The sequence below is a fragment of the Sturnus vulgaris genome, chromosome 39 (genome assembly GCF_052056855.1).
Source record: "Sturnus vulgaris isolate bStuVul1 chromosome 39, bStuVul1.hap1, whole genome shotgun sequence".
Taxonomy (NCBI): domain Eukaryota; kingdom Metazoa; phylum Chordata; class Aves; order Passeriformes; family Sturnidae; genus Sturnus; species Sturnus vulgaris.
Genome location: NC_142281.1, coordinates 17,522 through 43,845, shown reverse-complemented (window position 1 = coordinate 43,845; position 26,324 = coordinate 17,522). Strand labels below are relative to the sequence as shown.

At 56.4% G+C, this 26,324-nt stretch overlaps 1 protein-coding gene across 1 annotated transcript in view; it reads right to left on the bottom strand.

The window, feature by feature from the left end:
* Nucleotides 1-350: 350 nt before the first annotated feature.
* Nucleotides 351-26,324, bottom strand: part of LOC106864516 (ATP-dependent chromatin remodeler CHD8-like) — a gene marked incomplete at its 3' end in the record, with an annotated part of 35,263 nt that continues 9,289 nt past the window's right edge. Inside the window, 24 exon segments of the mRNA XM_088155423.1 lie at nucleotides 351-465; nucleotides 2,582-2,630; nucleotides 2,632-2,696; nucleotides 3,277-3,356; nucleotides 3,868-4,021; nucleotides 5,315-5,517; nucleotides 6,375-6,667; nucleotides 7,732-7,794; nucleotides 7,796-7,843; nucleotides 10,410-10,589; nucleotides 12,241-12,408; nucleotides 13,304-13,450; nucleotides 13,758-13,806; nucleotides 14,653-14,866; nucleotides 16,853-17,108; nucleotides 17,936-18,079; nucleotides 20,297-20,473; nucleotides 21,345-21,588; nucleotides 22,225-22,346; nucleotides 22,817-22,954; nucleotides 23,812-23,895; nucleotides 25,083-25,200; nucleotides 25,751-25,806; nucleotides 25,929-25,997. Coding sequence (XP_088011549.1) covers nucleotides 351-465; nucleotides 2,582-2,630; nucleotides 2,632-2,696; nucleotides 3,277-3,356; nucleotides 3,868-4,021; nucleotides 5,315-5,517; nucleotides 6,375-6,667; nucleotides 7,732-7,794; nucleotides 7,796-7,843; nucleotides 10,410-10,589; nucleotides 12,241-12,408; nucleotides 13,304-13,450; nucleotides 13,758-13,806; nucleotides 14,653-14,866; nucleotides 16,853-17,108; nucleotides 17,936-18,079; nucleotides 20,297-20,473; nucleotides 21,345-21,588; nucleotides 22,225-22,346; nucleotides 22,817-22,954; nucleotides 23,812-23,895; nucleotides 25,083-25,200; nucleotides 25,751-25,806; nucleotides 25,929-25,997 — 3,236 coding nt within the window.

The window sequence follows — 26,324 nt, the reverse complement described above, 5'->3', positions numbered from 1 at the left end:
TAATTCACAAAAATCCCCAAATTTCCCCCAAAATCCCCAAAATTCCCCCCAAAACTGCCCCAAATCCCCAAAATTTCCCAAACATCCCCCCAAAAATTCCTGAAATCCCCAAAACTGCCCCCAAAAATCCCCCCAAAAATTCCCAAAATCACCACAATCCCCCCATAATCTCCCCTAAAACCCCAAATTCCCCCAAAATTTCCCCAAAATCCCCAAAAAAATCCCCAAATTCAAAAAAAAATCCCAAAAAAATCCCCAAAAAATCCCAAAATCCCCCCAAAACTGCCCCAAAATCCCCCAAATTTCCCCAAACCCCCCGAATTTCCCCCGATTTTGGGGTCCCCTCTCACCCCTCGGGCCCCTCCAGGCGCTGCTCGGCCGCCACGGCCGTGGCATCGGGACCCCCGGCCTTGGCCAGGAAACACAGGGCGGGGTCAGCCCGCATGGTGTGGTACCTCTCGTAGCCTGCAGACACAAATCCCACCCCAAAACGTCAGAGATGAGCAAAAAAATTTAAAAAAAGGTAAAAAAAATGTAAAAAAACTGCAAAAAACGGCAAAAAAATAGCAAAAAACGGCAAAAAAACAGCAAAAAACCCGGTGAAAATCACCCAAAATACACCCAAAATAACACAAAATAAACCCAAAATGTCATTAATTAACAAAAAACAGCAAAAAAATGTAAAAAAACTGCAAAAAAATAGCAAAAACCAGAAAAAAAACCGGTTAAAATAACCTAAAATACACCTAAAATAACCCAAAGTAAAATAACCCAAAATCCCCTGGAATGACCCCAAACACAGGGCGGGGTCAGCCCGCATGGTGTGGTGCCTCTCGTAGCCTGCAGACACAAATCCCACCCCAAAATATCAGAGGTTAACAAAAAAATTTAAAAAAAGGTAAAAAATCTGCAAAAATCTGCAAAAAACTGCAAAAAAATAGCAAAAAACAGCAAAAAACCCGGTGAAAATAACACAAAATACACCCAAAATAACCCAAAATGTCATTAGTAAACAAAAATCTGCAAAAAAACCCGAAAAAACAGCAAAAAAACCCGGTGAAAATAATATAAAATACACCCAAAATAACCCAAAATACACCCAAAATAACATAAAATAAACTAAAAATGTCATTAATTAACAAAAAACTGCAAAAAACTGCAAAAAAACAGCAAAAAACCCGGTGGAAATAACACAGAATAACCCCAAAATAACACAAAATTAGCCCAAAATTTAATTATTAACAAAAAAACTGCAAAAAAATGTAAAAAAATATTAAAACACGGCAAAAAAACCCGGTTAAAAATAACCCAAAATACACCCAAAATAACCCAAAATGTCATTAATTAACAAAAATCTGCAAAAAAATAGCAAAAAACAGCAAAAAACCCGGTGAAAATAATACAAAATACACCCAAAATGTCATCAATTAACAAAAAAAATGCAACTAAATGTAAAAAAATATACAAAAATAGTAAAAAACCCGGTGAAAATAATACAAAATAACACCCAAAATAACACAAAATAAACCCAAAATGTCATTAATTAACAAAAAACTGCAAAGTAATGTAAAAAAATATAAAAAAACAGCAAAAAAACCCGGTGGAAGTAACACTAAATATACCAAAAATAACACGAAATAACCCAAAATAAAATAACCCAAAATCCACTGGAATGACCCCAAAATAAAACAACTCCAAATTTGTCCAAAATCCTGGATTTTTATCCCAAACTTTACCAAAATCCCGGGATTTTACCCCAAATCCCCAACCCCAAATTTTCCCAAAATCCCAATTTTTCACCCCAAATTTTCCCAAAATCCCCTTTTTCACTCCAAATTTGACCAAAATCCAGTTTTTTAACCCCAATTTTTACCAAAACTCCATTTTTCACCCCAATTTTTCCCAAAATCCCGTTTTTTATCCCAATTTTTCCCAAAACCCCATTTTTTCCCTCCAATTTTTACCAAAACCCCATTTTTTCACCCCAAAATTTTCCCGAAATCCCATTTTTTTCCCTCCAAACTTCACCAAAACCCCATTTTCTTTTCCCCAATTTTTACCAAAATCCAGGGATTTTACCCCAAACCCCAAATTTCCCCCAAACCCCGTTTTTTCCCCCCGTTTTCCCCCCGTTTTTTCCCCCGTTTTTTCCCCGTTTTTCCCCCGTTTTTCCCCGTTTTTCCCCCGTTTTTCCCCCCGTTTTTCCCCCGTTTTTTCCCCCGTTTTTCCCCCATTTTTTCCCATTTTTCCCCCGTTTTTCCCCCGTTTTTTCCCCCGTTTTTCCCCCGTTTTTCCCCGTTTTTCCCCCGTTTTTTCCCCGTTTTCTCCCCGTTTCTCCCCCCTTTTTCCCCCGTTTTTCCCCCGTTTTTCCCCCGTTTTTTCCCCGTTTTTCCCCCCGTTTTTTCCCCCGTTTTTCCCCCCCGTTTTCCCCCGTTTTTTCCCCCGTTTTCCCCCCCGTTTTTCCCCGTTTTTTCCCGTTTTCCCCCCGTTTTTCCCCCGTTTTTTCCCGTTTTTCCCCCGTTTTTCCCCGTTTTTTCCCCGTTTTTCCCCCCGTTTTTTCCCCGTTTTTCCCCGTTTTTACCGTGTTTGAAGACCCCCAGCAGCAGGGATTTGTCGGCCTCGGGGTCCCACCCAGGCCGCGGGCGCCTCCAGCTGCTCCAGGTGCGGCAGCCAGATGTGCACGTCACTGCGGGGGGAGGGGAAACCGGGGTGAGGGAGACCGGAAATGGGATCGGGGGACACCGGAAATGGGGATGGGGGGACCGGAAATGGGGATGGGGGGACCGGAAATGGGGATGGGGGAACGGAAATGGGGAAAATGAGTTAAAAAATGGGGTGAGGGACCCCGGAAATGGGAATGGGGACACCGGAAATGGGATCGGGGGGACCGGAAATGGGATCGGGGTGACCGGAAATGGGATCAGGGACACCGGAAATGGGGATGGGGGCCCGGAAATGGGAATGGGGGGCCCGGTAATGGGAATGGGGAACCCGGAAATGGGGTTGGGGGACCCGGAAATGGGAATGGGGAACCCGGAAATGGGAATGGGGACCCCGGAAATGCGACTGGGGACACCGGAAATGGGACTGGGGACCCCGGAAATGGGGTAAAATCCACCCCAAATCAGCCCTGAAATGAGATCACCCCAAAAATGGAGTCGGAGATCCCCAGAATCCCCCCAAATCCCCCCGAATTTTCCCGAATTTCCCCAGAATTTCCCAAAATTTCCCAAATTTTCCCGAATTTTCTGGAATTTCCCCTCACCTGGCGCTCGCCCCCCCCCAGCACCTTCTCGGCCTGGTCCCCGATGATCTCGTGGCGCAGGAAATAAAGAGTCCTGACCCTCAGCAGGATCCTAAAAACGCAAAATTTCACCCCAAAAAACGTCCCCAAATTCCCAAGAATTCACCCCAAAAAAAAATCCCCGAAACACGAAGAATTCACCCCAAAAAAATAAAAAAAGAAAACCTTAAAAAAAACCCTAAAACCCCAAAAAAATCCCCGAAACACGAAGAATTCACCCCAAAAAAATAAAAAAAAAACCTTAAAAAACCCCCCCAAAAAACTCCAAAAAAAAATCAAAAAAATTCCATAGAAAGTCCAAAAATAATCCCCAAAAATCCCCCAAAAAAATCCCCAAAAAATCTCAAAAAAAATCTCCAAAAAATCCCAAAAATTCCCAAAAAAATCCCCCAGAACTCCCCAGAAAATCTCAAAAAAATCTCCAAAAAATCCCAAAAAATACCAAAAAAATTCCAAAAAAATCCCAAAAATCCTCAAAAAATCCCCAAAAAATTCCCAAAAAAATCCCCAAAAAATTCCCAAAAATTCCCAAAAATCCCCAAAAATCCCCCCAGCCTGCTCACCTGCTGCCCTGGTGCCTCAGGTGTTTCCTGTAGCCCTCGTCCTGCAGGAGCCCCTCCGGGTTGTGCCTCCGCAGCCACTCGGCCCCGGGAGCTTCCGGAACCTTCGGCGGCTTCTTCCCCTTGCGGCCGCGGGGCAGGGCCGGGGACAGCGGGGCTGGGGACAGTGGGGGACAGGACAGAGGTCAGTGGGGCAGGGCTGGGGACAATGGGGACAATGGGGACAATGGTCAGTGGGGACAGGACAGGGGTCAGTGGGGACAATGGTCAATGGGGACAATGGGGACAATGGTCAGTGGGGACAATGGTCAGTGGGGCAGGGCTGGGGACAGGGGGGCTGGGCTCAGGACAGGGGTCAGTGGGGACAATGGTCAGTGGGGCAGGGCCGGGGACAGCGGGGCTGGGGACAATGGGGACAATGGGGACAATGGTCAGTGGGGCAGGGCCGGGGACAGCGGGGCTGGGGACAGGACAGGGGTCAGTGGGGTCAGCAGTGGCCAGCAGGGTTTGGGGTCAGTGGGGACATGCACAGGACTCAGTGGTCACTGGGGTCAGTAGTCATTGGGGCCAGTGGTCAGTGGGGTCAGTGGGGTCAGTGGGGTCATTGGGGTCAGTGGTCAGTGGGGTCAGTGGGGTCAGTGGGGTCATTGGGGTCAGTGGTCACTAGGATCAATGGGGTCATTGGGGTCAGTGGGGTCAGTGGTCACTGGGGTCAGTGGCCATTGGGGTCAGTGGGGTCAGTGGTCAGTGGGGTCATTGTGGTCACTGGTCATTGGGGTCAGTGGGGTCATTGGGGTCAGTAGTCAGTGGGGTCATTGGGGTCAGTGGTCAGTGGGGGTCAGTGGTCATTGGGGTCACTGGGGTCAGTGGGGTCAGTGGTCATTGGGGTCAGTAGTCAGTGGTCAGTGGGGTCAGTGGTCATTGGGGTCAGTGGTCAGTGGGGTCAGTGGTCACTGGGGTCAGTGGGGTCATTGGGGTCAGTGGTCAGTGGGGTCAGCGGGGTCAGTGGGGTCAGTGGGGTCATTGGGGTCACTGGGGTCAGTGGTCAGTGGGGTCAGTGGTCATTGGGGTCATTGGGGTCAGTGGGGTCATTGGGGTCACTGGGGTCAGTGGTCACTGGGGTCAGTGGTCAGTGGGGTCAGTGGTCACTGGGGTCACTGGGGTCAGTGGTCAGTGGGGTCAGTGGTCAGTGGGGTCACTGGGGTCAGTGGTCAGTGGTCACTCCGGTCAGGGATGTTCAGAGCTCAGACGGGACCCCCGGACAGCACCAAACCCACCCAGAACGGCCCCAAAATCCCTCCCGGAACGACCCAAAATGGGGTGGGACGGTCCCGAACCCCCCAGGTACCCCCCAGGTGCCCCCCAGGTACCCCCCAGGTACCCCCCAGGTGCCCCCCAGGTGCCCCCCAGGTGTCCCCAGGTGCCCCCCAGGTGTCCCAGGTGCCCTCACCGTGCTGTCCGGCCGCTGTCCGGGCCGTCCGGCCGTTGTCGCCCGGGGCCAGCAGGGCCCAGGCCAGCGCCCGGGTGCCGTCGTCGCCCCGGAAGTGCAGGAGGCAGAAGAGCAGAATGGCCCTGGCCAGGCCCTCCACGTCCCGCTCCGACAGACGGCGCTTGAAGCGGCCCTGGGCCGTCAGCTCCCGCCACCGGCCCCACCTGGGACACGGAGAGGGCGGCGGGCTCAGCCTGGGGCCACCCTGGGGTCACTGTGGTCACCCGGGGTCACCCAGGAGTCACTCAGGGGTCACTGGGGTCACCCAGGGGTCACCCCAGGAGTCACTCAGGGGTCACTGGGGTCACCCAGGGGTCACCCAGGGGTCACTCAGGGGGTCACCCGGGTCACTATGGGGTCACTCAGGGGTCACCCGGGGTCACTGGGGTCACCCTGGGGTCACTCTGGGGTCATCCAGGGGTCACTCAGGGGTCAGTGTGGTCAGTGTAGCCACTAAGTGGTCAGATGTATCCCAGGTGTGCCCAGGCACACCCAGATATATGCCAGGTGCGCCCAGATGTATCCCAGGTGTAATCCAAGGTGTCCCCAGGTAATCCCCAGGTGTGCTCAGGTAATCCCCAGATGTGCCCAGGTGTACCCCAGGTGTATCCCAGGTGCGCCCAGGTATGCTCAGGTGTATCCCAGGTGTCCCCAGCTGTTCCCAGGTGCGCTCAGCTAATCCCCAGGTGTATCCCAGCTGTCCCCAGATGCGCCCAGATGTATCCCAGGTGCGCTCAGGTGTATCCCAGCTGTCCCCTCGTGTGCTCAGGTGTACCCCAGCTGTCCCCAGGTGTATCCCAGATGTATCCCAGGTGTGCTCAGATGTACCCCAGGTGCGCTCAGGTGCAGCCCAGCTGTCCCCAGCTGTCCCCAGGTGTATCCCAGATGTACCCCAGGTGCGCTCAGGTGTACCCCAGCTGTCCCCAGGTGTATCCCAGATGTATCCCAGGTGTGTCAAGGTGTATCCCAGGTGTATCCAGGTGTATCCCAGCTGTCCCCAGCTGTCCCCAGGTGCGCTCACCCGTACACCATCAGGTGTTTCTCCACCCGGAAGCACTCGCTCCTGCCGAAGGGCTGCGGCGCGGCCGGGGCGGGCGCGGCCGGCGTGGCCTGGTGCTGCTGGCCGTGGTGGTGGCCGTGGTGGTGGCCGTGGTGGCCGCCGTGGTGGCCGCGCCGGCTCCTGGTGGCGCGCTCCAGCCGCTCCAGGTCGTCGTCGCTGTCCAGGTCGGAGAAGTCGAGCAGGTCGTCGTCGCGCAGCGTGCTGAAATGGCGAGTCTGCTTCCGCACCCGCGGGGTGTCGATGACCAGCGTGTTCTGGGGGGGGACACAGGGCACTGGGGTCACTCAATGGTCACTCGGGGGTCACTCAATGGTCAGTGGGGTCACTCAATGGTCAGTGTGGTCATTGGGGTCATTCAATGGTCACTGTGCCCACTGACCACTGACTGAATAAACGCGGTGTCGATGACCAGCGTGTGCTGGGGGGGGACAGAGGGCAGTGAGGTCACTCAATGGTCAGTGTGGTCACTCAGGGGTCACTCAATGATCACCATGCCCACTGACCACTGACTGAATAAACGGGGTGTCGATGACCAGCGTGTTCTGGGGGGACAGAGGGCACTGGGGTCACTCGGGGGTCACTCAATGGTCAGTGTGGTCACTCGGGGGACACTCAATGGTCACTGTGGTCATTGCGGTCATTTAATGGTCACTGTGCCCGCTGACCACTGACTGAATAAACGTGGTGTTGATGACCAGCGTGTGCTGGGGGGGACAGAGGGCACTGGGGTCACTCGGGGGTCACTCGGGGTCACTCGGGGGTCACTCAATGGTCAGTGAGGTCACTCAATGGTCAGTGAGGACACTCAATGGTCAGTGTGGTCAGTGTGGTTACTCGGGGGTCACTCAAGGGTCACTCAATGGTCAGTGTGGTCATTGGGATCACTCAATGGTCACTGTGCCCACTGACCACTGACTGAATAAACGCGGTGTCGATGACCAGCGTGTGCTGGGGGGGGGACACAGGGCACTGGGGTCACTCGGGGGTCACTCGGGGGTCACTCAATGGTCAGTGTGGTCACTCGGGGGTCACTCAGGGGGCCACTCGGGGGTCACTCGGGGGTCAGTGTGGTCATCGGGGTCATTTAATGGTCACTGTGGCCACTCAATGGTCAGCCAGTGGTCAGTGCGGTCAGTGGTCACTCAGCAACCATGAGGCAGTGACGCCCCCCAGGTGAGCCCAGGTAACCCCGCCCAGGTGAGCTCAGGTAACCCTGCCCAGGTAACCCCGCCCAGGTGAGCTCAGGTAACCCCCGCCCAGGTGAGCTCAGGTAACCCCGCCCAGGTGAGCCCAGGTAACCCCGCCCAGGTGAGCTCACCTTGCTGTTGAGCAGCTCCAGGTCCAGGTCGGCCTTCTTGGCCCATTTCTGCCAGAAGTTGGGGGTCGTCGAGCGCGATGTCCGTGCGGTTCTCGGACGCCACGAAGCTGGCCTGGGGGGGGGGGGAGGGGTCAGCGCAGGTGTGCACACCTGGACACACCTGGACACACCTGGATCTGCTCTAGGCCCACCCAACCCCACCTGGATCTGGATTCGGGGGCTCTGCCTGCTCTAAAAACCCCCCCAGGCGGCCACCAAAGGTCACCTGGAGATACCTGGCCCCACCCAACCCCACCTGGAACACACCTGGGCACGCCAGAGTCACCTGTCCCACCTGTGCTGCTCACCTTGGCGAAGGCAGAGCCCTTGCCCTCGCTCTCGATGGTGCTGGTGCTCACCTGGAGCACACCTGTCCCTACCTAGATCATACCTGCGGCACACCTGGTCTCAGGTGAGCACCCTGTCTCACCTTGGCGAAGGTGGAGCCCTTGCCCTCGCTCTCGATGGTGATGGTGGTGCCCCTGTGTCCCTACCTGTGTCACACCTGGTGTCAGGTGAGCACACCTGTCTCACCTTGGCGAAGGTGGAGCCCTTGCCCTCGCTCTCGATGGTGATGGTGGTGCCCCTGGTGCTCACCTGGAGCACACCTGTCCCTATGTGGATCACACCTGGTCTCAGGTGATCACACCTGTGTCTCACCTTGGCGAAGGTGGAGCCCTTGCCCTCGCTCTCGATGGTGATGGTGGTGCCCCTGTGTCACACCTGTGTCACACCTGTGTCACACCTGTGTCACACCTGTGTCTCACCTTGGCGAAGGTGGAGCCCTTGCCCTCGCTCTCGATGGTGATGGTGGTGCCCCTGTGTCACCCCTGTGTCACCCCTGTGTCACACCTGTGTCACACCTGTCTCACCTTGGCGAAGGTGGAGCCCTTGCCCCTCGCTCTCGATGGTGATGGTGGTGCCCCTGTGTCACACCTGGTGTCAGGTGATCACACCTGTGTCTCACCTTGGCGAAGGTGGAGCCCTTGCCCTCAGCTCTCGATGGTGATGGTGGTGCCCCTGGTGCTCACCTGGAGCACACCTGTCCCTATGTGGATCACACCTGGTCTCAGGTGATCACACCTGTGTCTCACCTTGGCGAAGGTGGAGCCCTTGCCCTCGCTCTCGATGGTGATGGTGCTGCCCATGTGTCACACCTGGTGTCAGGTGAGCACACCTGTCTCACCTTGGCGAAGGTGGAGCCCTTGCCCTCGCTCTCGATGGTGATGGTGCTGCCCATGTGTCACACCTGGTGTCAGGTGAGCACACCTGTCTCACCTTGGCGAAGGTGGAGCCCTTGCCCTCGCTCTCGATGGTGATGGTGGTGCCCCTGTGTCACACCTGGTGTCAGGTGAGCACACCTGTGTCTCACCTTGGCGAAGGTGGAGCCCTTGCCCTCGCTCTCGATGGTGATGGTGGTGCCCCTGTGTCACACCTGTGTCATACCTGTGTCACACCTGTGTCTCACCTTGGCGAAGGTGGAGCCCTTGCCCTCGCTCTCGATGGTGATGGTGGTGCCCCTGTGGCTCACCTGGAGCACACCTGTCCCTATGTGGATCACACGTGGTCTCAGGTGATCACACCTGTGTCTCACCTTGGCGAAGGTGGAGCCCTTGCCCTCGCTCTCGATGGTGATGGTGGTGCCCCTGTGGCACACCTGCTGTCAGGTGAGCACACCTGAGGCTCACCTTGGCGAAGGTGGAGCCCTTGCCCTCGCTCTCGATGGTGATGGTGGTGCCCCTGTGTCACACCTGGAGCACACCTGGTCCCATCTGTGCCCCTTTCCCCTGCACTGCCTGGCTCCAGAGGCACACCTGGTGTCAGGTGATCACACCTGTGTCTCACCTTGGCGAAGGTGGAGCCCTTGCCCTCGCTCTCGATGGTGATGGTGGTGCCCCTGTGTCACACCTGTGTCACACCTGTGTCACACCTGTCTCACCTTGGCGAAGGTGGAGCCCTTGCCCTCGCTCTCGATGGTGATGGTGGTGCCCCTGTGTCACACCTGTGTCACACCTGTCTCACCTTGGCGAAGGTGGAGCCCTTGCCCTCGCTCTCGATGGTGATGGTGGTGCCCCTGTGTCACACCTGTGTCACACCTGGTGTCAGGTGAGCACACCTGTCTCACCTTGGCGAAGGTGGAGCCCTTGCCCTCGCTCTCGATGGTGATGGTGGTGCCCCTGTGTCACACCTGTGTCACACCTGTGTCACACCTGTCTCACCTTGGCGAAGGTGGAGCCCTTGCCCTCGCTCTCGATGGTGATGGTGGTGCCCCTGGGTCCCTACCTGTGTCACACCTGTGTCACACCTGTCTCACCTTGGCGAAGGTGGAGCCCTTGCCCTCGCTCTCGATGGTGATGGTGGTGCCCCTGTGTCACACCTGGTCTCAGGTGAGCACACCTGTGTCTCAGGTGAGCACACCTGTGTCTCACCTTGGCGAAGGTGGAGCCCTTGCCCTCGCTCTCGATGGTGATGGTGGTGCCCCTGTGTCACACCTGTGTCACACCTGTGTCACACCTGTGTCACACCTGTCTCACCTTGGCGAAGGTGGAGCCCTTGCCCTCGCTCTCGATGGTGATGGTGGTGCCCCTGTGTCACACCTGTGTCACACCTGTGTCACACCTGTGTCACACCTGTCTCACCTTGGCGAAGGTGGAGCCCTTGCCCTCGCTCTCGATGGTGATGGTCGTGCTCCTCCGCAGCAGGATCTGCTCGATGTCCTCCTCGCAGAATTTGGCGCCCTCGTCGTCCTCGTCCATGATGGCGGCGTAGGCGCCCTTGCGCAGCAGATCCTCGATCTCCTTCTTGGAGAACTGCTGGATCTGCAACCCAAACCTCACCTGGGACCCAAAACCACACCTGGGGCCCAAACACCTCACCTGGGACCCTGAAACCTCACCTGGGATCCCAACATCACACCTGGGACCTCAGAACTACACCTGGGACCCCAACTATCCTCGATCTCCTTCTTGGAGAACTGCTGGATCTGCAACCCAAACACCTCACCTGGGGCCCCAAACCACACCTGGGACCCCGAAACCTCACCTGGGACCCCAGAACCACACCTGGGATCCCAACATCCCACCTGGGATCCCAAAACTACACCTGGGATCCCAACATCACACCTGGGATCCCAACTATCCTCGATCTCCTTCTTGGAGAACTGCTGGATCTGCAACCCAAACCTCACCTGGGACCCCAGAACCACACCTGGGACCCTGAAACCTCACCTGGGACCCCAGAACCACACCTGGGATCCCAACGTCACACCTGGGATCCCAAAACTACACCTGGGACCCCGAAATCACACCTGGGATCCCAAAAACCACACCTGGGATCCCAACATCACACCTGGGACCCCAACTATCCTCGATCTCCTTCTTGGAGAACTGCTGGATCTGCAACCCAAACACCTCACCTGGGGCCCCAGAACCACACCTGGGGCCCCAAAACTACACCTGGGACCCCAGAACCACACCTGGGACCCTGAAACCTCACCTGGGATCCCAAAAACCTCACCTGGGACCCTGAAACCTCACCTGGAACTCCGAAACTACACCTGGGACCCCAAAACCCAGCCTAGAACCAAACCTAGAACCCCAAAACCCAGCCTGGGACCCCCATCCCTGTCCCCCCAGTGTCCCCCCAGTGTCCCCCCAGTGTCCCCCAGTGCCCCCCAGTGTCCCCCCAGTGTCCCCCCCAGTGTCCCCCAGTGTCCCCCCAGTGTCCCCCCCAGTGTCCCCCAGTGTCCCCCCAGTGTCCCCCCAGTGTCCCCCCAGTGCCCCCCCAGTGTCCCCCCAGTGTCCCCAGTGTCCCCCCAGTGCCCCCCAGTGTCCCCCAGTGTCCCCCCAGTGTCCCCCAGTGTCCCCCCCAGTGTCCCCCAGTGTCCCCCCCAGTGTCCCCCCAGTGTCCCCCAGTGCCCCCCCAGTGTCCCCCCAGTGCCCCCAGTGTCCCCCCCAGTGTCCCCCAGTGTCCCCCAGTGTCCCCCCAGTGTCCCCCCAGTGTCCCCAGTGCCCCCCAGTGTCCCCCCAGTGTCCCCCCAGTGTCCCCCAGTGTCCCCCCAGTGCCCCCCCAGTGTCCCCCCAGTGTCCCCAGTGTCCCCCAGTGTCCCCAGTGCCCCCCAGTGTCCCCCCCAGTGTCCCCCCAGTGTCCCCCAGTGCCCCCCAGTGTCCCCCAGTGTCCCCCCAGTGTCCCCCCAGTGTCTCCCAGTGTCCCCCAGTGCCCCACCCAGTGTCCCCCCAGTGCCCCCCCAGTGTCCCCCAGTGTCCCCCAGTGTCCCCAGTGTCCCCAGCACTGACCCCAGCGATGTTCCCCTCTCTCCCGCTCATGGATTGCAGCACGGCTTTGTCTAGGCCGAGCTTTAGGCTGGCCTTGTCCCACATTTCCCTGTCCCAGTGTCCCCCAGTGTCCCCCCAGTGTCCCCCCAGTGTCCCCCAGTGCCCCCAGTGTCCCCCCAGTGTCCCCAGCACTGACCCCAGCGATGTTCCCCTCTCTCCCGCTCATGGACTGCAGCACGGCTTTGTCTAGGCCGAGCTTTAGGCTGGCCTTGTCGAACATTTCCCTCTCGTACGAGTTGCGGGTGATGAGCCGATAGACCTTGACGGCTTTGCTCTGCCCGATGCGGTGACAGCGCGCCTGCGCCTGGGGGGAGGGGGGAGGGGCTGGGGTGGGGGAGGGGGCTGGCACAGCCCGACCCCCCGACCCCTCCCCCCCACCCCAGAGATGGGCAGAGCCCAGACCGGGACCTTAAACCCGAGCCTGGGATCCCAAATCTGAGACTGGGACCTCAAAACCCCAGGCTGGAACCCCAAAGCCGAGACTGGGACCCCAAAGCCGAGCCTGGGACCCCAAAGCTGAGCCTGGGACCCCAAAACCCGAGCCTGGGACCCCAAACCTGAGCCTGGGATCCCAAATCCGAGCCTGGGACCCCAAAGCTGAGCCTGGGACCCCAAATCCAAGCCTGGGACCCCAAACCCGAGCCTAGGACCCCAAACCTGAGCCTGGGACCCCAAAGCCGAGCCTGGGACCCCAAAGCTGAGCCTGGGACCCCAAAACCCGAGCCTGGGACCCCAAACCTGAGCCTGGGATCCCAAATCCGAGCCTGGGACCCCAAACCCGAGCCTGGGACCTCAAATCCAAGCCTGGGATCCCAAAGCTGAGCCTGGGACCCCAAAGCCGAGCCTGGGACCCCAAAACCCGAGCCTGGGATCCCAAAATCCGAGCCTGGGACCTCAAATTCCATCCTAGGACCCCCAAAACCCCGCCCAGTTTTACCTGCAGGTCCTTCTGGGGGTCCTGGGCCCCAAACCCCACCCCAAACCCCACCAGACAGGTGAGCCCAGGTTTACCTGCAGCTCGTTCTGGGGGTCCCAGCCCCCAAACCCCTCCCCCAGCCAGGTGCTGCCTTTACCTGCAGCTCGTTCTGGGGGTCCCAAACCCCAATTCACCTCCCCCAAACAGGTGCTGTGTTTACCTGCAGCTCGTTCTGGGGGTCCCACCCCCCAAACCCCCTCCCCCAGCCAGGTGATATCTTTACCTGCAGGTCGTTCTGGGGGTTCCAGTCCGAGTCGAAGATGATGCAGGTGTCGGCCGCTGTCAGGTTGATGCCGAGGCCGCCGGCGCGGGTGCAGAGCAGGAACACGAAGCGATCCGAGTCGGGCCGGCTGAAACGATCGATGGCGGCCTGGCGCAGGTTCCCCCCGGACACGGCCATCGATCCGCTCATAGGGGTACCTTAAACCCGGAGATAGAACCGGGATTAACCCCAAAAACCCGGGATTAACCCCCTAAAAACCCGGGTTTAACCCCCAAAAACCCCGGGCAGATCGATGGCGGCCTGGCGCAGGTTCCCCCCGGACACGGCCGTCGATCCGCTCATAAGGGTACCTTAAACCCGGAGATAGAACCGGGATTAACCCTAAAATCCATGGTTTAACCCCTAAAACCTGGGTTTAACCCCAAAACCCCCGGCTGAAACGATCGATGGCGGCCTGGCGCAGGTTCCCCCGGACACGGCCATCGATCCGCTCATAGGGGTACCTTAAACCCGGAGATAGAACCGGGATTAACCCTAAAATCCATGGTTTAACCCCCCCCAAAAACCCGGGATTAACCCCAAAACCCCCGGCTGAAACGATCGATGGCGGCCTGGCGCAGGTTCCCCCCGGACACGGCCGTCGATCCGCTCATAGGGGTACCTTAAACCCGGAGATAGAACCGGGATTAACCCCAAAATCCATGGTTTAACCCCTAAAACCCGGGTTTAACCCCAAATCCCCGTTTTTCCCCCCAGAATCACCATTTCTGGATCAGGTAATCCTCCAGGATGCCCAGGTTTTTTATCCCGTTTTTACCTTGTCTTTACCTCATTTTTTCCCCAAATTTCCTCATTTTTTTCTCATTTTTCACCATTTTTCCACCGTTTCTCCCCATTTTTTCCGCATTCCACCCCACTTTTTTTCCCATTTTTCCCAAAATCCCCGTTTTTCCCCCGGAATCACCGTTTCTGGATCAGGTAATCCTCCAGGATGTCCAGGTTTTTTCCCCCATTTTTACCTTATTTTTACCCCATTTTTTTCACCGTTTTTTCTCATTTTTTCCCCAAATTTTCTCATTTTTTCACCATTTTTTCTCATTTTTCCCATTTTTTTCCATTTTTTTCCCAAAATCCCCGTTTTTCCCCCCAAAATCACCATTTCTGGATCAGGTAATCCTCCAGGATGTCCAGGTTTTTTTCCCCATTTTTACCTTATTTTTACCCCATTTTTTCCCCCAATTTTTCTCATTTTTTCACCGTTTTTTCTCATTTTTTCACCGTTTTTCCCCGTTCCACCCCATTTTTTTTCCCATTTTTCCCAAAATCCCCGTTTTTCCCCCCAAAATCACCGTTTCTGGATCAGGTAATCCTCCAGGATGTCGAGGCACCGCACCATCTGTGAGAACACGAGCACCTTGTGGCCGCCGGCGCGCAGCCGCGGCAGCAGCTTGTCCAGGAGCACCAACTTCCCTGCCGAGCGCACGAGAGCCTGCAGCGCCAGGTCAGGTGGGGCAGGTGAGGGCAGCGAGTCACGGAGCTCGGCCACGATCTGCTCCTCGGCACCTGTACAGGTGAGATAGCACAGGTGAGATGGGACAGGTAACATAGGACAGGTGAGTGTCACTGAGTGTCACTGATCAGAGCCTGCAGCGCCAGGTCAGGTGGGGCAGGTGAGGGCAGGGAGTCACGGAGCTCGGCCACGATCTGCTCCTCGGCACCTGTACAGGTGAGATGGGACAGGTGAGACACGCGAGACAAATGGGATAAATGAGTTAACTGTGATAGAACAGGTGAGTGTCACTGATCAGAGCCTGCAGCGCCAGGTCAGGTGGGGCAGGTGAGGGCAGAGAGTCACGGAGCTCGGCCACGATCTGCTCCTCGGCACCTGTACAGGTGAGACAGGTGGGACAGGTGAGTGTGATAAGACAGACAGGTGAGTGTCACTGAGTGTCACTGATCAGAGCCTGCAGGGCCAGGTCAGGTGGGGCAGGTGAGGGCAGAGAGTCACGGAGCTCGGCCACAATCTGCTCCTCGGCACCTGCACAGGTGAGACAGGACAGGTGAGATGGGACAGGTAACGTATGATGAGTGTCACTGAGTGTCACTGATCAGAGCCTGCAGGGCCAGGTCAGGTGGGGCAGGTGAGGGCAGAGAGTCACGGAGCTCGGCCACGATCTGCTCCTCGGCACCTGTACAGGTGAGATAGAACAGGTGAGTGTGATAGGACAGGTGTGATAGGACAGGTGAGTGTGATAGGACAGACAGGTGAGTGTCACTGATCAGAGCCTGCAGAGCCAGGTTAGGTGGGGCAGGTGAGGGCAGCGAGTCACGGAGCTCGGCCACGATCTGCTCCTCGGCACCTGCACAGGTGAGACAGGTGGGATAAGTGACGTAGAACAGGTAAGACAAGTGGGACAGGTGAGCACTGCTCGCCATCACTGACCACCAACAGCTCCTCCAAATCCTCGCTGTGTTCTGCAGGTGAGCACTGACGGAATCCAGGTGTGCTCAGGTGTGTACCCCAGTGTACCTGTGTGCCCCCAGGTGTGCCCAGGTGCGCTCACCGTTGATGAGGTAGACATGAGTGCATACTCAGGTGTATTCAGGTGTGTCCCTATGTCCCCAGGTGTGTTCAGGTGTGTCTCTGTGTGTCCCCAGGTGTGCCCAGGTGCGCTCACCGTTGATGAGGTAGGAGTGGTTGCAGCACTTGCGCAGCTCCATCATGGTGTTGAGCAGGTGTGTGTGCGCCCAGGTGTGTTCAGGTGTGTCTCTATGTGTCTCTGTGTGTACACAGGTGTGTTCAGGTGTGTTTTCTATGTATCCCCAGGTGTGTCTCTGTGAGTCCCCAGGTGTCCCCAGGTGTGCCCAGGTGTGCCCAGGCGCGCTCACCGTTGATGAGGTAGAGATGAGTGTGTACACAGGTGTGTTCAGGTGTGTCTCTGTGTATCCCCAGGTGCCCCCAGGTGCGCCCAGGTGTATTCAGGTGTGTCTCTATGTGTCTCTGTGTGTCCCCAGGTGCCCCCCAGGTGCGCTCACCGTTGATGAGGTAGGAGTGGTTGCAGCACTTGCGCAGCTCCATCATGGTGTTGAGCAGGTGTGTGTGTGCCCAGGTGTGCTCAGGTGTGTCTCTATGTGTCTCTGTATGTATACAGGTGTGTCCAGGTGTGTCTCTGTGTGTCCCCAGGTGTGTTCAGGCGTATTCAGGTGTGTCTCTATGTGTCTCTGTGTGTACACAGGTGTGCTCAGGTGTGTCTCTATGTCTCTCTGTGTGTGCCCAGGTGTGTTCAGGTGTGTCTGTATGTGTCCCCAGGTGCGCCCAGGTGCGCTCACCGTTGATGAGGTAGGGGTGGTTGCAGCACTTGCGCAGCTCCATCATGGTGTTGAGCAGGTGTGTGTGTGCCCAGGTGTGTTCAGGTGTGTCTCTATGTGTCTCTGTGTGTACACAGGTGTGTTCAGGTGTGTCTCTATGTCCCCCAGGTGTGTTCAGGTGTGTCTCTGTGTATCCCCAGGTGTCCCCAGGTGTGCCCAGGTGCGCCCAGGTGCGCTCACCGTTGATGAGGTAGGGGTGGTTGCAGCACTTGCGCAGCTCCATCATGGTGTTGAGCAGGTTGGGCACGTTGCCGTGCCCCGCCCCCCTGGCCAGGTAAGCGAAGTTCCTCTCGAGGATGGCGCGGTACAGGCGCTTCTGGGCGTTGGTCAGCTCCACCTCGATGATCGTTTCCTGCTTGGGCGCCAGGTTCTTCTCCACGTCCTCCTTCAGGCGCCGCAGCATCATCGGCTTCAGCAGCGCCTGCAGCTTCTGCACCTGCGCAGGTGAGACGCCGCACCTGTCGCACCCTGGGCGCGGCTAAAGGGGCGGCTACCGGCGGGAGGAGTCATGGAGATACGCCTAGCTACACCTGGGAGCAGCTCCCGGCACACCTGGATACGCCTGGATAAACCTGGATGCGCCCAGCTGCACCTGCGCAGGTGAGACGCCGCACCTGGCGCACCTGGCACACCTGGGCGCAGCTAAACAGGCAGATACCGGCAGGAGGAGCCATCCATGTACGCCTAACTATACCTGGGAGCAGCTCCCGGCACACCTGGATGCGCCCAGCTGCACCTGCGCAGGTGAGACGCCGCACCTGGCGCACCTGTGCGTGGCTAAACGGGCGGATACCGGCAGGAAGAGCCACTGAGATTCGCCTAACTACACCTGGGAGCAGCTCCTGGCACACCTGGGCACACCTGGGCAGCTCTCTGGGATGCCCAGGTGGCCACCACGCTCGCCAGGTGAGCACCACGCCCTACAGGTGGCCACAGCACTCTCCAGGTGAGCACTGAGCCTCCCAGCCTCAAACACCTGAATGGTCCCAGCCCTACCCAGGTGTGTCCAGGTGACCCCCGAGCTCCTCCCGAGGACTGGAAAATGATCTCAAACCCCTCCTGAACCCCCCCAGCTCCTCTCCCAGGTGTCCTCAGGTGTGTCCAGGTGCGCCCAGGTGTGTCCAGGTGCGCCCAGGTAACCTCCAAACTCTTCCTAAGGACCACGAAACGACCCCAGACCCCTCCCAGAGCCCCCTCCCACCCTGCCCAGGTGCCCCCAGGTACCCCCAGGTGCTCCCAGGTGCGCCCAGGTGCGCCCCTCACCTGCTCCTCGGTTTTGAGGTCTCCGAAGTCCTTGAGGAACTCGGCCTCGGAGGGGAACTGCGAGGGCTCCAGGAAGTGCAGGAGGCTGAAGAGCTCCTCCACCGTGTTCTGCAGCGGCGTCCCCGTCAGCAGCACCTTGTGCTCCTGCAGGTGACACAGGTGACACAGGTGACACAGGTGACACGGGTGAGACGGGTGAGAGCACCTGGGGCGGCCAAACAGCGCTGGGGGCTCCTCAGGGACCACCAGGGGTCACCAGGAGCCACTTGTGAATCACCTCAGGTGCATCCAGGTGTGCTCAGGTGTGTTCCCAGGTGTACCCAGGTTTGCTCAGGTGTACCCAGGTGTGCTCAGGTGTTCCCAGGTGTGTTCCCAGGTGTGCCCAGGTGTGTCCCTCACCAGGTCCATGTGTTTGAGGCTGTCCAGGAGCTTGCAGTGCCGGTTTTTCAGCCGGTGTGTGTGCCCAGCTGTATCCCCATGTGTACCCAGGTGTATCCCCATGTATACCCAGGTGTGCCCAGGTGTGTTCCCAGGTGTGTCCCTCACCAGGTCCATGTGTTTGAGGCTGTCCAGGAGCTTGCAGTGCCGGTTTTTCAGCCGGTGTGTGTGCCCAGCTGTATCCCCATGTATACCCAGGTGTGTACCCAGGTGTTCCCAGGTGTGTGCCCAGGTGTGCCCAGGTGTGTCCCTCACCAGGTCCATGTGTTTGAGGCTGTCCAGGAGCTTGCAGTGCCGGTTTTTCAGCCGGTGTGTGTGCCCAGGTGTATCCCCATGTATACCCATGTATACCCAGGTGTGCCCAGGTGTGCTCAGGTGTGTGCCCAGGTGTGTCCCTCACCAGGTCCATGTGTTTGAGGCTGTCCAGGAGCTTGCAGTGCCGGTTTTTCAGCCGGTGTGTGTGCCCAGGTGTATCCCCATGTATACCCAGGTGTGCCCAGGTGTGTGCCCAGGTGTGCTCAGGTGTGTGCCCAGGTGTGCCCAGGTGTGTCCCTCACCAGGTCCATGTGTTTGAGGCTGTCCAGGAGCTTGCAGTGCCGGTTTTTCAGCCGGTGTGTGTGCCCAGGTGTATCCCCATGTGTACCCGTGTATACCCAGGTTTGCTCAGGTGTTCCCAGGTGTGCCCAGGTGTGTGCCCAGGTGTGCCCAGGTGTGTCCCTCACCAGGTCCATGTGTTTGAGGCTGTCCAGGAGCTTGCAGTGCCGGTTTTTCAGCCGGTGTGGTGTGCCCAGGTGTATCCCCATGTGTACCCGTGTATACCCAGGTTTGCTCAGGTGTTCCCAGGTGTGCCCAGGTGTGTGCCCAGGTGTGCTCAGGTGTGTCCCTCACCAGGTCCATGTGTTTGAGGCTGTCCAGGAGCTTGCAGTGCCGGTTTTTCAGCCGGTGTGTGTGCCCAGGTGTATCCCCATGTATACCCAGGTGTGCCCAGGTGTGTGCCCAGGTGTGTCCCTCACCAGGTCCATGTGTTTGAGGCTGTCCAGGAGCTTGCAGTGCCGGTTTTTCAGCCGGTGTGTGTGCCCAGGTGTATCCCCATGTGTACCCATGTATACCCAGGTGTACCCAGGTGTGCCCAGGTGTTCCCAGGTGTGTTCCCAGGTGTGCCCAGGTGTGTCCCTCACCAGGTCCATGTGTTTGAGGCTGTCCAGGAGCTTGCAGTGCCGGTTTTTCAGCCGGTGTGTGTGCCCAGCTGTATCCCCATGTGTACCCAGGTGTGCTCAGGTGTGCCCAGGTGTGTGCCCAGGTGTGCCCAGGTGTGTCCCTCACCAGGTCCATGTGTTTGAGGCTGTCCAGGAGCTTGCAGTGCCGGTTTTTCAGCCGGTGTGTCTGCCCATGTGTATACCCATGTATCCCCATGTATACCCATGTAAACCCAGGTGTTCCCAGGTGTACCCAGGTGTGCCCAGGTGTGCCCAGGTGTGTGCCCAGGTGTGTCCCTCACCAGGTCCATGTGTTTGAGGCTGTCCAGGAGCTTGCAGTGCCGGTTTTTCAGCCGGTGTGTGTGCCCAGGTGTATTCCCATGTATACCCAGGTGTGCTCAGGTGTGTGCCCAGGTGTGTCCCTCACCAGGTCCATGTGTTTGAGGCTGTCCAGGAGCTTGCAGTGCCGGTTTTTCAGCCGGTGTGTGTGCCCAGGTGTATCCCCATGTATACCCAGGTGTGCCCAGGTGTACCCAGGTGTGTTCCCAGGTGTGCCCAGGTGTGTCCCTCACCAGGTCCATGTGTTTGAGGCTGTCCAGGAGCTTGCAGTGCCGGTTTTTCAGCCGGTGTGTGTGCCCAGCTGTATCCCCATGTATACCCATGTATACCCAGGTGTACCCAGGTGTGCCCAGGTGTGTGCCCAGGTGTGCCCAGGTGTGTCCCTCACCAGGTCCATGTGTTTGAGGCTGTCCAGGAGCTTGCAGTGCCGGTTTTTCAGCCGGTGAGCCTCGTCGATGACCACGCAGCGCCACTGGACCTCGCGCAGCTCGGGGCAGTCGCTCAGGATCATCTCGAACGTGGTGATGAGAGCGTCGAACTTGTACGCACCTGGGATCAGCCGGCCCTGCAGGTGACAGGTGAGATACAGGTGAGATACAGGTGAGACACAGTGTCACTGATCTGTGTGCACCTGGGATCAGCCGGCCCTACAGGTGACAGGTGAGACAGGTGAGACACAGTGTCACTGATCTGTGTGCACCTGGGATCACCCAGCCCTGCAGGTAAGGCACAAGTGAGATACAGGTGAGATAGAACCCCCCTGAATGTCACACATCCGTGTGCACCTGGGATCAGCCGGCCCTGCAGGTAACAGGTGAGACAGGTGAGATACAGTGTCACTAATCTGTGTGCACCTGGGATCAGCCGGCCCTACAGGTGACATAGGTGAGATGGGATCACCCTGAATGTCACTGATCTGTGTGCACCTGGGATCAGCCGGCCCTGCAGGTAAGGCACAGGTGAGATGGGATCACCCCGAAAGCAGCAATGAGCACGAACAATCTGTGCACACCTGGGACTGGCTACACCTGTGGGAGCCATGGTATGAGATGCCAGATGCATGTACAGGTGTGTACAGGTGTATAACTCCTTCTAACCCATACAGGTGCATCACAGGTACATACAGATCCATAAACTGCTATAATGTCTTCTAACCTATACAGGTGTGCATAGGTGTATAACCCATGTACGGGTGTCTGAGTGTACAGGTGTATCTGTCTACAGGTGTGTGTACAGGTGTATAACCCATCCAGGTGTATCCCAGGTGAGCTCACCTTGCTGTCCTTGCAGTACATCTCGTACTGCTGGATCATCTGCCGGGAGGCCAGGCTGCCGTGGTACACGATGGTGTTCAGGTGTGTCCAGGTGTGTGTGTACAGGTGTACAACCCATTCTAACCCATTCTAACCCATCCAGGTGTGCACAGGTGAGCTCACCTTGCTGTCCTTGCAGTACATCTCGTACTGCTGGATCATCTGCCGGGAGGCCAGGCTGCCGTGGTACACGATGGTGTTCAGGTGTGTCCAGGTGCTGAACTCGCGCTCCCAGTTGGCGATGGTGCTCAAAGGTGCGATGACCAGGTAAGGGCCGCGCACGCCGGCCCCGTGCACCTCCTGCAGGAACGCGATCGACTGGATCGTCTTCCCCAGCCCCATCTCGTCCGCCAGGATGCAGTTCTGCCTGAGGGACAGGTGAGCACAGGTGAGGCACAGGTGAGGCACAGGTGAGGTGAGGTTGGAGCAGGTAAAGGACAGCCAGGACAGGTGAGGCACGGATGAGGAGAAAAGGGAACGAGTAACGTGCACCGGGGGCAGGTAATGTACACCTGGGGCAGGTAATGTACACCTGAGACAGGTAAGGTATAACAAGGACAGGTAAGCACAGGTGAGGTACAGATGAGGAGAAAAGGGAATGAGTAACGTGCACCTGGGGCAGGTAATGTACACCTGGGACAGGTAATACACGCCTGGGAAACACAGTGCACACCTGAGACAGGTAAGGTATAACAGGGACAGGTGGGCACAGGTAAGGGGAGAATGAGACAGGTAAGCTGCACCTGGGACGGGTAATGTACACCTAGAACAGGTAATATACACTTGGAACAGCTAACGTACACCTGGTTGTTTACCTGCCCCCAGGTGTGTTTACCTGTCCCCAGGTGTGTTTACCTGTCCCAGGTGTGCTCACCTGTTGTACCAGTTGAACAGGAGCCAGTTCACCCCCTCCAGCTGATACTCCCGGAGCTGGTTGTGTTTACCTGTCCCAGGTGTACATTACCCATGCCCAGGTGTGTTTACCTGTCCCAGGTGTGCTCACCTGTTGTACCAGTTGAACAGGAGCCAGTTCACCCCCTCCAGCTGATACTCCCGGAGCTGGTTGTGGTTTTTGTACTCGTGGGACGCCTCCAGCTTCTTCCAGGCGCCGGCCTGGGGGCGTGGCTGCGGACAGGTGAGACAGGTGAGGGACAGGTGAGACAGGTGAGGGACAGGTGAGGCCCAAAACGTGACAAAACCACCCCAAAAACGTTAAAAATGGAGGCTGAAATAACGAACGGAGCTCAAATGACCCAAAACCGACCAGAGGTGAGCTCAGGTGTGACCAGGTGGGCTCACCTGTGCTGGGGCTCCTCCAGGTGAGACGGGGTCACACCTGGCGGGGGCTGGGGCTCAGCCAGAAGTGGGTGTGGCTCACCTCTACGTGTGTGTGTCTCACCTGTGCAGGTGTTTGGGTCTCATCTGTGCAGGTGTGCATGTGGGTGTCACCTGTGCAGGTGTGTCTTAGGTGTGTGTGTCTCACCTGTGCAGGTGTGTCTGTGTCTCACCTGTGCAGGTGTGTCTCAGGAGTTCATGCCTCACCTGTGCAGGTGTGTCTCAGGAGCCCATGCCTCACCTGTGCAGGTGTGTCTCACCTGTCTCTTGAGCTCGGGGTGCCGGGCCTGGATCCGTTTGAACTCGGCGATTTTGGCCTCGTCCACGTCCTCCTGCAGCTCCCAGGTGCTGTCCTCGTAGGGCAGCGAGCACCACTTGACCAGGTAATACACCACGGGCTGGGGGAGGGGCAGCACACCTGTCAGGGCTCAGCCTGAACACCTGGGAACACCTGGGGCCACGCCCTGAACACCTGAGAACACCTGAGGCCACGCCTTGAACACCTGGGACTGAGACCTGAACACCTGGGAACACCTGGGGCCATGCCCTGAACACCTGGGACCATGCCCTGAACACCTGGGAACACCTGGGGCCATGCCCTGAACACCTGGGAACACCTGGGGCCACGCCCTGAACACCTGGGACTGAGACCTGAACACCTGGGACTGAGACCTGAACACCTGGGGCCTTTTTCCCACCCAAAAATCCCAAATTTGGGGATTTTCCCATTCCCAGACCCCCAAATTTTGGGATTTTTCCCATCCCAAAAATCCCCAATTTTGTGATTTTCCCACCCAAAAATATCCAAAATTGGGGATTTTCCCAACCTAAAAATCCCCAATTTTGTGATTTTTCCATCCCAAAAATCCCCAATTTTGTGATTTTTCCATCCCAAAAAATCCCCCAATTTTGGGATTTTTTCCCCCCCAAACCCCCAAATTTTGGTTTTTTCCCATTCCCAAACCCCCAAATTTTGGGATTTTCCCCACCCAAAAATCCCCAATTTTTGGATTTTCCCCTCCCAAAATTCCCCAATTTCAGGATTTTCCCCTCCCAAAATTCCCCAATTTTGTGATTTTTCCATCCCAAAAATCCCCCAAATTTCAGGATTTTCCAACCCAAAAACCCCCAAATTTCGGGATTTTCCCCCCCAAATTTTGGTTTTTTCCCCCCCAAACCCCCAATTTTTGGATTTCCCCTCCCCAAACCCCCAAATTTCGGTTTTTTTCCCCCAAATCCCCCGTTCCAGCCCCACCTCTCCGTTGTCCTTGTCCACGCTGTGCGACTCGTCCAGGATCCGATCGACCTCCACGTAGTCGGGGTTGAAAGGTTCCTCATCCTGACCCCCCCAAAAAAAAAAAAAAAAATCCCAAAATTCGCTTTTTCCTCCCCAAATCCTCCTCTTCCACATTCCCAGGTTTTACCCCAAATTTCTCCCCCAAAATCCTCTTTTTTCCCCAAAAAAATTTCGTTTTTTCTCCTCAAATTCTGATTTTTTTCTCCCCAAATCCTGATTTTTCTCCTCTCCAAATCCTGATTTTTCTCCTAATTCCCAATTTTTTTTTTCTTCCAGTTCTTTCTCCCTGCCCAAAATTCCCAATTTTTTCCCCAAAATCCCAATTTTTTCCCCCAAAATTCCCATTTTTTTCCCCAAAATCCCCAATCTCAGTTTTTTCCCCCAAATCTCCATTTTTTCCCGAAAAATCCTCCAATTTTTTTCCCCAAAAATCCCCCAATTTTTTCCCCAAACCCTCCAATTTCCTCCCCCAAAATCCCAATTTTTCCACAAAAAATTCCAATTTTTTCCCCCAAATCTCCTTTTTTTCCCCAAAATCCCTAATTTTCTTTTCCCAAATCCCCAATTTTTTTCCCCAAAAATCCCCCAATTTTTTCCCCAAACCCCCCAATTTTCTTCCCCAAAACCCCAATTTTTCCACAAAAAAATCCCAATTTTTCCCCCCAAAATTCCCAATTTTTTCCCCAAAATCCCAATTTTTTCCCCCAAATCCCCAATCTCAGTTTTTTCCCCCAAATCCCCAATTTTTTTCCCGAAAAATCCTCCAATTTTTTTCCCCAAAAATCCCCCAATTTTTTCCCCAAACCTCCCATTTTCTTCCCCAAAATCCCAATTTTTCCACAAAAAAATCCCAATTTTTTCCCCCAAATCTCCTCTTTTTTCCCCAAAATCCCCAATTTTCTTTCCCCAAAATCCCAATCTTTTCCCCAAACCCCCAATTTTTTTCCCCAAAACCCCAATTTCCTCCCCCAAAATCCCAATTTTTCCACAAAATATTCCAGTTTTTTTCCCCAAATCCCCAATTTTTTTCCCCAAAAATCCCCCAATTTTTTCCCCAAACCCCCCAATTTTCTTCCCCAAAACCCCAATTTTTCCACAAAAAAATCCCAATTTTTTTCCCCAAAAATCCCAATTTTTCCACAAAAAAATTCCAATTTTTTTCCCCAAAATCCCAATTTTTTTCCCCAAACCCCCAATTTTTCCCCAAATCCCCATTTTTTGCCCCAAACCTCGTGGAAGAAATGCCTCATTTGGTTCATTTTGGTCTTGAACCGTTTGAGTTTCTGGTGGATCCTCTTGTCCTTCTCCAGCTGCGCGATCGTGGCCCACTCGCAGTGCAGGTACGAGCTGGGGGCGAGGGGGGCAGGTGAGGCCACCTGGGGCAGGTGAGGGCCCCAACCCTGCCATGGGGAGGGGGGACGCCCCAAAAAACCCAGAAACGGCCCCAAAACGGCCCAAAAAACCCCAAAAACGGCCCCAAAAAAACCCAAAAACGGCCCCAAAAAACCCCAAAAACGGCCCCAAAAAAACCCAAAAACGGCCCTGAAATAACCAAAAATGGCCCCAAAACGACCCTGAGTGACCACAAACGTTGGGAACGAGCACAGGTGAGCACAGGTGAGCACAGGTGAACACAGGTGAGCACAGGTGAGCACAGGGGAGCACAGGTGAGCACAGGTGAGCACAGGGAACAAAGGTGAGCACAGGTGAGCACAGGTGAGCACAGGGGAGCACAGGTGAGCACAGGGGAGCACAGGTGAGCACAGGTGAGCACAGGGGAGCACAGGGGAGCACAGGGGAGCACAGGGGAACACAGGGAACACAGGTGAGCACAGGTGAGCCCAGGTGAGCACAGGTGAGCCCAGGTGAGCACAGGTGAGCACAGGTGAGCACTCACTAGTTCTTGTACTTGACGAAGAATTCCTCGGACTCCACCACCTGTCCCGAGGGCAGCTGAGGACGAGGAGCAGGAGGAGGGGGAGGAAGGCCAGGTGAGGCTCAAGTGAGCTCAGGTGAGCCCCAGGTGAGCTCAGGTGAGCCCCAGGTGAGCCCACACCTCCCCCAGGTGAGCTCACCTCCTTCTTGACCACCCGCATGGAGAGCACCTTGTCCACGATGGCGGCGTCCTCCTCGCTCGGGTTCTCCTGGGGAGGAAGAGGAGGAGGAGGAGGAGGAGGAGGAAGGTCAGCAAGAGGGCGAGGAAGAGGATGGGGATGAAGGTGAGGAAGGTGATGGGGATGAAGGTGAGGAAGGATGATGGGGATGAAGGTGAGGAGGATGATGGGGGGGATGAAGGTGAGGAAGGTGATGGGGGTGGGATGAAGGTGAGGAGGATGATGGGGATGAAGGTGAGGAAGGTGATGGGGGGATGAAGGTGAGGAAGGTGATGGGGATGAAGGTGAGGAAGGTGATGGGGGGATGAAGGTGAGGAAGGTGATGGGGGTGGGATGAAGGTGAGGAGGATGATGGGG